The 13,908-nt window shown below is 34.8% G+C and overlaps 1 protein-coding gene across 2 annotated transcripts in view; it reads right to left on the minus strand.

Annotated features, from left to right (window-relative positions):
• Positions 1-7,258: 7,258 nt before the first annotated feature.
• Positions 7,259-13,908, minus strand: part of flot2b (flotillin 2b) — a 10,267-nt gene continuing 3,617 nt past the window's right edge. For both annotated transcript variants that reach the window (XM_016450564.1, XM_016450563.1), the window contains exons 4-11: positions 13,663-13,786; positions 13,446-13,564; positions 12,679-12,792; positions 12,462-12,581; positions 12,098-12,312; positions 10,877-11,060; positions 10,598-10,747; positions 7,259-9,128 (exon numbers count right to left, since the gene is read on the minus strand). In XM_016450564.1, the coding sequence (XP_016306050.1) occupies positions 9,090-9,128; positions 10,598-10,747; positions 10,877-11,060; positions 12,098-12,312; positions 12,462-12,581; positions 12,679-12,792; positions 13,446-13,564; positions 13,663-13,786 (1,065 nt within the window). In that variant the 3' untranslated portion in view covers positions 7,259-9,089. The remainder of the gene's footprint in view (positions 9,129-10,597; positions 10,748-10,876; positions 11,061-12,097; positions 12,313-12,461; positions 12,582-12,678; positions 12,793-13,445; positions 13,565-13,662; positions 13,787-13,908) is intronic.

Genomic DNA, 13,908 nt, shown 5'->3' on the forward strand with positions numbered 1-13,908 from the left:
GGCCGGCGGATTCGACGAAGGAGCGGCCGGTGGGCTTGCGGCAACCACATGTGACGACCCCGGGCTGGACTCCGCTTCGTCCACGGTGAAAGCCGATCCGGCGATCCACAGTGCGAAGTTGATGTATTTCCTCAGCGACCAGCACAGATCAGCCCTAGGCATGACGAAGCGGATATCGTCCTCTTTTGGAAGGACAAACAAAGTAGTTTCGCTTTCACAACGAAGCACACAGCGCCTTCACGACATGGCGGCGGCGGCAACTATACTAGAGCGAGAATAAAAGTTACGCCTTCTTTCTTTGCATGAACATTTGGGCGGCGTTATGCAAATCTTCCCACATAGTGACGTAGACATGTAGGGCCGTGTTAGAACGAGCCGTTTTAGGTAGGTGTGGTTGACTCTTAACTTTTATAAAGAATATCTCTTTGGATTTGAGACTTTAGTCTTTGCAACTGTACAGATCTTCTTTATGCATCAAGAGCTTGTAACACTCCAAAGAGAAAGGAAAAATTGAAATCGCATCATGTGACCCCTTTAATTAGTGACTAGATTAACACCAAGAAAAACCAAGATTCAAATATTAGCCAAATTTCTGCCTCACCATAGACTGAATTACCATGTCAAGCTGTTGTTAAACACACCTGGGGTCATTTACAGAGAACACGACACACAGAGCTCTGAGGAAAAGAACGTCTCGAGAAACATTTTTAAAGCATTTAAACACTTTTTTAAACAACTCCTTTTAACTTTACAGTGTCTTGAAATGTGACGCTCAATTGCTTATGCACATTACACTGAAAAAGCACAGAAATATGATGCAGTGGTAAAAGATGCATGTCTAAAGTCTAAAAGCACAATTAAAAGCAGCATGTTTAGCGCAAAAACACATTCTGTGTGAAACATGTTATTCTCATCGATGTAGTGTTTTGCTGTTGAAGCAACCTGGCGGACTATTTGTGGGGTTTAACAGTCATGTGCTCAGCTGTGGATCTGAATGACGCAATAGCTCCATGAAAATAGAGCTCTTAAAGGAGAGGGAAGGGAATGAGATTGAGAGGCAGGTGTTCATTTGTAAATAGTGAGTTTTTTCCTCATCTGGGACGGTCTCAAATGAGGTCAGCAGCAAATTGGTGGTGAAATTGGGCAATGGTTTGTGAGAATGAGATGCTGATAGCTGCTACTTTCTTCTCAAAGTAGGTAATGAAGTTCACAGAGGTAAGTGATGAAAGCAAAACAGCAGATGGGTTGGCAGAGAAAAGATAAGATTGTATAGAAACAAAAGGGTCTGGAAAAAGAGTTCCATTTATCATTCTTATTTCTGTGTTCAATGACATGTCATACAAAACAACAAAAAGAAAAATTTGTCCTGCTATAGGATTTCTACAAAAGTCAATCATTTAATTTTAATAATTTTAATTGTATCATTTAATTTTAATAATAAATGTAATCATTTATTTAATGTTTAATATGCTATTTCTTTATATAATATTTAATATAATATTTATTTTTTCATGTTTAATTTAAGGATTTTTTTTTTTGAAAACTAAATAAAGGTAAAGTAATAGGTTTTATTAAACTGTGTTGCAGAAGCAAGTATTTCAGTGCACTTCTTCCACAGCGTCACATTAACACTTATGTCCTAGAGACTATGTTTGTGTCTAAAGTTTGTTCCGGTCTGTCTGACTCTGCCAGCTTGTCTGTCACAACAGCCTAAATATGTACAATAATATGCTGTCAGGATCTGTCAGGGAACAGCTTCAAAATCTGTGCGTCTAATTCAGTATGCCAAGCATGCATCTCCTTCAACCATCTGTAGAGTTGACTCCTTAAATTGCCAGCAAACTCAGTTTGCTTGCCGTGCTTTGCTTGTACTTTCTTCTACACTGGAAGCTCCTGTCGTCAAGTCAAATTCCTTGTGTGTGTAAACATACTTGGTAATAAAGCTCTTCTGTAATACTAAAGGTAATAAAATAGTCTATTATGGTGCTCTGTGAAAACTTAATGTGATTGTGGAAAGTATTATAATCTTTTTTTATTATTCACAGGTGATGTGTTTTGACCGAGTTTCAGTGTTTGTAGCTACAGCTTTCCGATTCAGCCTCCAGCAATGTATGTCAGTTTTTTTTTTTTACCTTGAAATATCCGTTTCAAAATCATTCTGATGGTACAATGACTTCTAATGAGGCCAGTGTTTCTTTATCACGCTTCCCCACCAAACGTCTCTTCTGGGATTATGTAAATTTGGCTAGAGCAGGGGTACCCAACCCTGCTCCTGGAGATCTACCTTCCTGCAGAGTTTAGCTCCAACCCTGATCAAACACACCTGAACCAACTAATTAGGGTCTGAAGGAGCACTTGATAATTACAGACAGGTGTATTTGATCAGGGTCGGAACTGAACTCTGCAGGAAGGTAGATCTCCAGGACCAGGGTTGGGCACCCCTGGGCTAGAGGATACGAAATTCAGCGAAAATAGATGGGTTGCTTTACGGCAGCAACAAATGCAGGTGTACAGCGATCTACTGTGCAGTGATATATTTACGACAGTGCATTACACTCATTTAACTGTAGGGGGCTTCAAAGTCGAAAAAATGCACAAATCTACACTTTAAAGAACGATGCAGGTTGCATTTTTGCTATAATGTGGAGGCTTTTTTACACTACTGCGACTTTTATCACACAATTTGGACTTTTTTCTTGCAATCATAGTTTACATATCACAATTCTGGCTGTTTTTCTCTGAATTCACATTTTGCAATTCTGACTTTTATTTCACAATACTGGCTTCTTCACACATTTGCAAGTTTATATCTCACAATTCTGACTCTTTTTTTCTCTCACAATTCTGAAGAACTGAAAACAAAAAGTCTGAATTGTGAGATAAAAAGTAGCAATTACCTTTATTATTCTGTGGTGGAAACGGGCTGTATTAGGATTTATTATTAGGATTGTTATTATTATTATTATGTATTGTAGTTAGACAGGGTTAATGTAGTCAACTAAACTAACACTAAAATTTAAATAACTGAAATAAAATAAAATATAAAAAACCTTCAACATTTCTAACTTTTATGAGTTTAACTTCATATACTAAAATAACTAAAACTAAATAAAACTGAAAATAACAAACTGAAATAAACATGAATAAAAACTACATTTACATATATAAAAAAAAAAACAATAACAATGACAAAAACACTCAAAACAGTTGAACTAAAGTTCAAATGAAATCATAAAAATAGATGAGCCAGAGGTTTTTGACAATGGAACTAGATCAGACTCCATGTAGTTTTCCACAGCACACCTCCTCACCCCGTTCTGCAGCGGTCACAGCAGTAATTCTGTTTGAAACTTTAATGCAGCTGTCAGGTCTATCAGCATCTGTAAGACGGCTGTAGTTCTCCATTCACAGCTGGCTGTCAGGCAGTTTGTTCTCATGCTGTCAGCAGCAGTCATGTTGTGCCGGCACTGCATCCTAATCCCAGCACTCTGTGACTCATGTACTTCTCTGACAGATCAATAATTTCATCAGTTCTCTTTTCCTCCTAAAGCATGATGCAGCTAAGTGGTTAAAGCTCTTAAATTGCCTTTTTAGAAGGGCTCTTCAGTCTTAAATTCAATAAAACCATTGGCTACGCAGAGAGTGACTCTGTTACTTAGTCACCAAGTTAGTGCTAAACCCCTAGGACTTCAACAGCACTGCAATTACACACATCATCTCTCCACTCAAGTCCTTTGCGGTTGAGACTTACAATAATGAGGAATGACATGATTATACAAAGATGTTTTTCTTACTTTTATGAGTTTTCCATTTTTTTTAAATAGTGGTAATGAGTAAAACATAAAATTATATTAAAAAAATTATGTATTAATTTAAATACATACATTTATTAATTAACTTTTCAATTTTAATACTTTTATGTTTAATATTTTTTACTGTTTAAAAAAAAAAAACAGGTTCCATTGTGACAGCATTAAGGTAGGCTATGTAAACCTTCTCTGCAAAATAAAAAGTGTGAGAGTGAAAAGTGACAACTAACCGTGGTCTCCCCAATGTGGAAAGGAAAACGAATACAAAAATAAACAATATAATTAATAAAAACACTTGTACTCATTGTACTCAAAGTGTTAAATATGATTAAGTGGTTTATGTAAGATTAAAATGAAATAAATTCATTTCATTTATTATTATATTTATATTAATAACATAATAAACATTATAATTAACATAAAATGTTAATATTTACTATTTTAATATTAGTTCAATAAATTATTTAATTTTGGAAAATATTTATTTGTTTAATGTCTGACTGACTGATTTACTAAGAAGCTCAGGCTCCCCAATGTGGAAACCGAATGCAAAAATAAACCATATATATAATAAACACTTGTACTAATTGTTAAATATGATGTTTTGTATGATGTAAATATGAAGTGTTTAATGTAAATTTTAAATAAATACATGAAATAACTACATTTATTATTATATTTTATATTAATAACATTTTAATGAATAAACCTTTTTTTTTTTACTATTGTAATATTATTTCAATAAATTATTTATATTTGTTTGGAAATATTTGTTTGTTTGTTTTTTACTAAGAAGCTCTGTGTCTTCAATGTGAAAAATGAATACAAACATAAACCAGAAATACAAATAAAAAATAAATAATATAATTAATAAAGAATTGAATAATATATAATGTACTCATCATTAAATATGATTAAAAGTAACCGTATAGCAAATGTAATCATTGAAGTAATATAAAAAAAAATACATCTTAAAATTGTATGAAATATTGTAATAAATAATAAATATTCAAATTAAATAATATCAATAATACACAATCTGTTTACATATATAAAATTATTTTGTAAATAAATAATAAATATTATTAATAATTAATTTAGAATAAAACAGCAATAAAGCTATGATTATTAAGATATTTTCATTACATGCCCTAAGGTGTCACACCCTCAGATGTTGGTCTAGAGTGCATGAGAGTATGATGATTGCGGTTGCACTTGATAATGGTCACTAGCTGTTTGGAGAGCTCCGAGCTCCGAGCTGCCGGCGCTGAGACCGAGAGCGCCAGGCTTTATCCTCAGGACTTCTTACTCACCGTCTCCATGAGTCAAGACTCAGCACTTCCACACAGCCAGAAAAGACACAGAGCAGTGGTTTTCACATCCTGAACAAAGAAGTTCTCCTCCTCTCTCAAGTGCTGCGAAGTTATTTTTATGTCATGCCTGGAGGATGTGTGTTCAATTCTGGATTAATGTGGTGGAACAGGCTTCTGCTGGTGGGATGTGGAGTCCTCCACACTCGCTGGCAGATTAAATATTGAGAGGATTAGAAGAAAAAGCTGACGTCTAAGCATTTAGGCTTGATTATGCAGAATATTTATTGTGCACTGAATGTCTTCACCATGCAGGACATTAGAGAGTAAAGACTATAGTTGTGGTGTTCTCAGTCTACAAAAATTAATTATAAGTTTCTCGTTATGCTATATTATTACCAAATCATGTTTTCTTTCAATTAGCACAGGTTTTGTATTTCTTTCTCGACTGATCAATCTAAGCTTATTCACCTTAGTTTTTGAGTGAACTTTGCCAAAATTATCCACAAATAATGCTTTTTTTCACTGAAAAACTGAGGCGCATTAAAGGGTTAGTTCACCCAAAAATGAAATTAGACTCACCCCCGAGGCATCCTAGGTGTTTATGACTTTCTTCTTTCAGAAGAATCCAGTCGGAGTTAGATAAAAAATTGTCCTGGCTATTCCAAGCTCTATCATTGCAGTCAGCGGGTGTTGCAGTGCTCGAGACGTGTGAGACACTTTTTTTTATGGATGGGCACATTTTATTTCACTTCTTTGGGACTGAAGCACTGCAACACCCGCTGCAGATTAAAGCCTATGATCAAACAATTCCAAAAATAAAAAAAAATAAAAAAACCTTTGTTAACTGAAAGAAAACAAGTTGACAAAAAGATTGAATCCAAGATTTGCTAATCATATAGCATAATGAGAGATTTTTCAGTCATTTTTGACTGGGAACACCAAATTAGGTAATTAGGACATTTTCAACTAATTTCAGCACAGCACAAGTGTTAAAAGTCTTAAACTTCTTTTAAAATGTGAGCCTGGCGTTTTTACAGTGCCTAATGTGTAGGGATGGGCGATACCTCTTATTTTATTTTCGATCCGATACCGATATTTTCAAGCCCAGTATCATCGATAACGATACCGATACCTCTAAACTAAACGGATCTTTTAAATTATTAAAAGAATATAATCAGTAATTATACTCACTTAATATTAGATTTTAAAGCCATGTTTTTTTAACGATACCGATATTTTCAAGCCCAGTATCGCCGATATCAATACCGATACCGATACCTCTAAACTAAACTGATCTTTTAAATTATTGAAAGAATATATAATCAGTAATTATACTCACTTAATATTAGCTTTTAAAGCCATGTTTTTTAACATTTCATATGCCTTTTTTGTTTACACTTTTAGAAATAAAATATACTATAATTGTATATTTTAGCCCTTTAATGGGGCAGTAACCTCAAAGGTGCAACTATACCCCTAAAAGTGAGCATATTAGTACCATACAAGTATGCATGTTTTAAGGGTAGATAAGTTACAAAGGTGCACCTTTGAGGGTACCTCATGAAAAATAAACATGGTGTTACATAAGTACTAAAATGTATTATTATTATTATTATTATTATCATGGTAAATTTGTGGTTACTGCAGTTTTACTACAAATACTGTGGTAAACTGTGGTTACTGTAATAAAACCATGGTTAATTTTTGTAAAAGGCTGCCAGGCTGTTGTACCCCTAAAGGTGAAACTTTAGCATATTTTTTTTCTGGCAGATTTATTAACAGCAATTACAGAACATACAATCCATTTGAACTTTTAACAACCAGTTTAAATAAATTTACTTGCACAAACTAGCCAATTCTGTGTGAACGACCGCTGACTGTGTTATTGGTCATGTTTAGAAGCAGCGCTGTCAGATTCACACTTTGTTTGATCCCTTCTCTTTCGTGCTCTGATATACAGCTGGGAAAGAGTATTTAGATAAACCACACCAGTAGTGATTTCACGGAGGTGATTGCTTGATTAGTCTTTTATCCTGCACTGCACATCTTAACCACACGGTGTCAGTGTTTCTTAACAAACAACCTCTGCACGGTAAGTGATTCGTGACTTCAGTAATACATAAACTTGACCGTTTATATGAGCACTTTAATGTAATGAAAGAACATCGAGAGAAACAGGGTCACGTTACATTTATTACATTTGGAAATTCATGCACCATAAACATGCTCAGTTAATTCTGTGTAAAGAGTATGTATAAAACTACCAAATAATCCCCATATCGTCAATGGCATATTTGGGGTTAATTTGTGTATCTTTTGTCCCACTACAGGAAAAGCGAATCTGAGCTTTATCCTGCCATACAATTTCCTATAATGTTTGTCCAATACACAGTATAGTACATTGCATACAAAAGCACATAACCAGTCTATGATGCTCTAAACCTGTCATGACATGGCTTTAATAGTTCTGAATTAATCATATATTTTAAAAATATATATAAATAAATAAAATGAATAAATAAAATTACTGTTTGATTGAATCTGTTTCTATGAGAAAACAGAAGTGTCAGGGGCATTTTACTCATACTAAAACAAAATAAACAATAAATCAGTTTTACAAAGATTTTATTAAACAAAATGGACATTAAGCAGATAAAAAAAACTATGAATAAAATCGCAGAAAGAGGAGTGCGATCACTTGGCTTTATCATTTGGTGTTTTCATTAGCATGACAAATAAAAAAGGACAAGTGACTTTGCCCCTTCACAGCACTACTGAACCCAGCAGAATAAATGTACAAACATGTCAAACTCTACTGCAAACCGCCACTCGCTCTGAACCGAATGAGGAAAACGAGGTAATACAACTTTCACAGTGACAAAAGAATACACAATCTAGATAAACCACTACAGAACAGAATATTATTGTCCATAAATTCATCTCATGACACACATTACAGTATCTAACTCGTGTTAATATTTAGAAAGATTTTGTTAGGCATGGCTGTCATACAACTATACAAAACTGTCTTAAAAATGGCTCAACTCTGTTGTCATGAAACTATATTAACAGCATCGGATTGGTTGGATATCCAGACATGAGTTTGCTAAATCTCTCCAAAACTACATTTCTTTTAAAAACTAATTTTCTCCAATAATATAAACAAAACAAAGCACACATACAATCCAAAGATCTTAAAAATCTACAGGCAAAAAAAAGTGATCTGAACTATTGTTGAGCTCAGGTGACTTACATGATAATTCAGAAGATGGATCGGTTTATAAAGGCCATGTTTGTTTATGTGTCGGCAACATTTAAAAAGAAGAGGAGCACTTTGCTTGATTCTATCTAATACGACACTGATATTTATCCGTAAGCCAATGCTTTTGCCCAAGAGCTTAGTATACTGAATGCTACTCGCTACTCTACATCAGTGGCAGTCTTCCTGAATGTTAGAAATCATGGCAGGATCTGTAAGGTAAAGTCGCCTCTTTTTAGTTAGAAACATGACTTAACATGAATGAAGAAGTAATGCTTGACTTTGGATGGATAAAAAGATTTGATCGTAATCTAAACCATTGAGTGTTAAAGTGTCTGTGTAGTGTTGAGATGAAAATAAAGTGTATAAAATAGTAAAGAATAAAGTGTGATAGGTTGAGTTTTTGTATGCTGACACTACAAAAATATATAACAAAACAAAACAAAAATCAATTCTGGTTGTTCTAATGGTCTCTGACGTATGTGATGTACAATGACTCCAGCGGCAAGTGATTTAAAAATAAATTGCAGAATGTGGGAGCAGCAGTGCATGCACAAATTCTGGTCCTATGAAACATTAAGGCACCAGAGGTATCAAAAATCTACTTGTTTTTTGTTTTGTTTTGTTTTTTAATTAAAAAAAAAAAATCTTCTAAAGGCAGTTTCTGTGAGTGCATGCAACACATCATGAAGGAGCCATTGATTGACTTCATGCTTGAGCACCTGTCATCTTCTGCAACAGAGGCATCTGTAAAAGTAGAGACACATCAAGTAGATAATTATTAAATATGGCATATCATATGAAAATATGCTATATGGCAGCTGTAGAATGGAACTGCATTTTTTAGCCTGATTTGCAAAATATATAATCATAGAGATTTTTTTTTGGGGGGGGGGGGGGGGGTAGTATGGCTCCAGCCGTAGAGTCCGAGAGGGGGGCTGGGGCCTTTATTACGAAATTTGATCAGTATTGATTGATATTAAACTGCTTTTTTTATTATTTTGTACTGCTCTCTGAGGTCCCCTTATAACGTTATCAACATTTTTACATCAAAATACATCATAATTTAGCAGTAATAGGCTATTTTCTGTCCTGTTTTGACCCCCCTTCTTTTGGACTGAAGCAATGCAACAAGTTGGGATTAAAAGGAAGGCGATGCAAAGACTGTGTTTTTCCACAACTTGGCACTGCGCAGCGTCTTGTTATCTTCGGAGCATCTTTATCGTTTGATTTCAGCGTAGACCTGTGTTTGCGTTCTCGTTATTTACACTACATGCTCAAAATGGTGGGTGGGGCTAAACAGGCAGTGATGTAGAAGCAGGCATTGATCTTCTTCTGTGGAGGCGGGGTTTAGCCACACTATTACGTCATAAAGTGGCACATTCCACAAGCTGTCGTTTTGGCAGATTGGCTTCAATATAAAGCTGTTTTTAGACTAATGAGGAAGTTTTGAGTTCTGAAACTTACAGGATGTTTTTATAGTACAATGACCTCTTATATGTCAAAAGATCAAGGGAATTAGATTTCTCAGTTCATGACCCCTTTAAATATAATTCAGCTGATAATGGATATTTATTCATTCATTTACTGTAGCAGACACTTATATCCAAAGGTATAAAACAAAGCATTTCTTTTTAAATATTTAAATTAGATATTCAATTATGCACACTGATTTCCTTCATTTTTACATTTATATTATTTTGCCATCATGTAACATTCACTTAAAGTCTTAAAAAACACTAATAATCTAATAACTGTATGTTATTCTAATAGTATAATCTCAAAATTATTAATTTTTCATACTGTACATTATAATTTTGTGATGACTAAATTCAATTGTAGCATTTAAAATCAGTGATTTTAGTTTTTAGTGTTTTGTTTTATTATTTATGTAGTCCAAATAAGTGACATTTACCATCTCTACTAATCTGGGCTTGAGAAACAATATTTTAAATGTACAATTGTTGTCTATTATTTAAAATAATTTATGAAAATTGTAACTTTTTGTGGGTTATTCATCAGCTCAGGATACAGGAAATAATAGATTATTCATCAATTATTAATAAATCAATATTTAATTAATGATTGATTTATTATTATGCATTTTAATGTATATTTTGACTGAACACTTGGTCAAAAAATGTACCACACCATTTTGTCTTTAAGGCCTGATTAACATGATTTTGTCTCTTGATTAACTTCACGCCCAGTCTCACCTTGGACAGGTCCACACCCGTGAGTGCATTAATAGACACGGGCAGCTCGGCGAGGAGGCGGTTCACCTCCCCGGTCACGCGGCTTCCGTCCCCACTCAGAATAACAATCTCATTGGTCCTGGCCAGAGGAGCCGCTACCTTTCCAGCAATCTGTAGGTGATGGACATTAGAAGTTCAAAATACAAAATCAAGGCCCATCCTACAATACCCATAGTGACCATGTACAATTCCAGTGGCGACCTCTATCATCCAAATAACATAGGAGAACAGTTCATTCACCCTGGGCAGCGCTTCTAGGACGAGTGCAGTCTTGGCGGCCTCTCCGTACTGCTGGTAGGCCTCTGCCTTCAGCCTCATTCTCTCGGCTTCAGCCTTCCCCACAGATGAGATAGAGATGGCCTCTGCCTCTCCGATCTTCCTGATCTTCTCTGACTCGGCCTGAGCAATCAGCACTTTCTTCAACCTATTCAGTGTCACAAATATAGCTCAAGTCATCTTGGTGTGTGTCAAAGATCGGTTCCTCAAATACATAATGGATACATGATTAATAACACATCCTATTTGGGTTTGATGCAACATCTGTGCCACATCATTCTGTGAAATGATCCATCAATTCGCAAAGCACTTTATCACGGTTACACAACAACATGCTGAGGTCGTATTTCACCTCAAAATCAAGTAAAAAAAAAAAGCAATTATATTTGTTATACTTCTTTAAGTATATTCCCACCCAGATTCTCATAATCATGAGCATATTGTCTCTTAAAAGTTTCATACTTTCTGTTATCCTCAGTGGTGTTTATTTTGTTATTCTCTTTAAAGGTGCAGTATTGCAATATTTCAGTGAAAGTCTGTGCACAAAAAATGATGCATTGTCTAATGTCAATAATGCAGTGATTTATCAAGCACAGCTCACAATGAAGTCACTTTCAAACCAAGCAGGTTTCTGTTGGTCAACACGGCGAAAATCACGTGACCAACTTGTACATGAGCAAAATCAGCATGGGGAACTTTTCGCTCTCATGTGAAAAAGTCAATTGCATGGATTCCTATGGAAATGACTGGATTTCACACATGAAATTTCTCAGAGCAACGGTAAAAGTGACCACACCTTAATACAGTAATTTTTTTAATAGTATAGGCTGTATATTTATATATTTTTATATATTAAAAATGTTAATTATATATTTAGTTTACGTATATATTTTATTTGATATATTATTTATAATGTCTATTTGACTGATTTATGCCTATTTATAATTTTTTTATTAAATGAATTATTTTATTTTATTAGTTTGAACTATTTTATTATTAAAAACTTTACTTAAAAATTATTAATACATACAATAAAACATACACAAACACAATAACAAAATATTATTATAATGTATTAAAATAAAATAGACGGACTGATGGACGGACGGACGGACGGACGGACGGACGGACGGACAGACAGACAGACAGATAGCTGTACAAATTGTATTCAGAGGTCACACTCACTTTTGCCCTTCAGCCAGCTGCTGCATCTTGTAAGCCTCTGCTTCAGCAGGACGCTTGACCGTCGCAATCAGCTCCTTCTCTGTCCTGTCAATCTCTTTCTCCTCGATGGAGATCTGCTTTTTCCTCTGCACAACCTCGATTTCAATCTCCTCCAATCTGATCTTCTGCTGCTCTTTAGCTGCCTGTAGTTCATAGGCCAGCTGAGACTCGGCTTTCTATGTACAAGAGAGACACATATCACATGATTACTACCACTCTCATCTGAGACTGATAAATATCATTGTATAAGCTCACATCTGTCCAGCTAACAAGATGACTGGGATTTAAGATGATGGCCCTGGATTGAAATGAAATTTAATCCAACCTTAGTGTTCACTTCTTGATTGAAAGCAGCTTTCTGCAGTTCCAGCTCTCGTTTGGAGTCGGCCATTTTTGTGTCGGCCAAGAACTTCACATCCATCATTTCTTTCTTGCACTCAGCTTCCTGATCAGGAGGTGGGAGAAAACAGGAGCTAATAAATGCCACACATCTAATGGATAATGCATTAGCAATAAAGACAGTGAAGCCAGAAGTCTCTTACTCTAATCCCAGCATCCCTCTCTGCCTCGGCTACTCCGATGTCGGCATCCCTTTGTACAGCCGCTGTCTGAGTTTTTCCAAGAGAGCTCAGGTAGTCCAGCTTATCATAGACATCCTGTAAATAAAAGACAAGTGTCAATATTTTATTTATTTTTTATTATTTTAATTATAATAATTGATTATGACTTAAAATTATATGAAATATTTCATAAAATTATGTGAAATAGTTTTCATTAACTGAAATAAAGCTGAAGTAAAATAAAGTATGAAATATGAAAATTTTAAAAACTTGAAAATTAGTAAATGAAAATTAGAAATGCTGCTTGGCAACAAAGTGAAATCAAGTAAGTATAAAGTATTAAAATGATTAAAACTCAAAACACACAAAAAAATGACCAGCACATAACAGTTACTTTTACTAACAAATTTACTTATACAATTACTACATTTAATTTACTTACTAAAATTAATTTAGTACGTAGATTAATTAATTTAATTAAATTAAAATGAACTGAACAAATTAAGATAAATTCAATTAAGATTAAAATTAAAATGAACTGAAAATATACAAATAAAAGCTAATTCCAAATATTAATAAATACTATAATAGTACTTTAGTATTATTATATAAGAAATCAATCTGGTTCCCTTGATTTAATATTTATTCTACACGTATACTGGTTCAAGGTGTCACTGAGGTCTAGAATGGAGGCAGGACTCACCTTGTCCATGAGTATGATTTTGCATTAAGAAACACACATATCTTACTTTTATAGTGAAGCTGAGGATTTCAATGCCCATCCGGCCCACATCAGGAGCTGCCACCTCCCTCACCAGCCGAGCAAACTCATCTCTGTCCTGGTAGATCTGCTCCACTGTCAAAGTGCCTGTCGTAAGAACAGCAACAGAACATCAGCTTCATAGAATCACACCCGTCAGAATTGTTTTTTAATGAGGTTACTGTAATTGTTAGTTATCTATTAACCTAAGATAGAACGCAAATGTCCCTCTAGGGTTTGCAGGACCACAGCCTTGATTCCCATGACAGACTTTCCCAGAAACTGCTCACAGGCAACAGCCAGCAAGTCTTTGTCAGTCATGACCTTGACCTGATGAAAACACAAGGCAAGAGTATATATGTGACCCTGGACCACAAAACCAGTCAGATTTATACATCATCTGAAAGCTGAATAAATAAGCTTTCCATTGATGTATGGCTTGTTATATTTGG

Source organism: Sinocyclocheilus anshuiensis, unplaced genomic scaffold (assembly GCF_001515605.1).
Source record: "Sinocyclocheilus anshuiensis isolate Anshui unplaced genomic scaffold, SAMN03320099.WGS_v1.1 scaffold583, whole genome shotgun sequence".
In the NCBI taxonomy this organism is placed as follows: Eukaryota; Metazoa; Chordata; class Actinopteri; order Cypriniformes; family Cyprinidae; genus Sinocyclocheilus; species Sinocyclocheilus anshuiensis.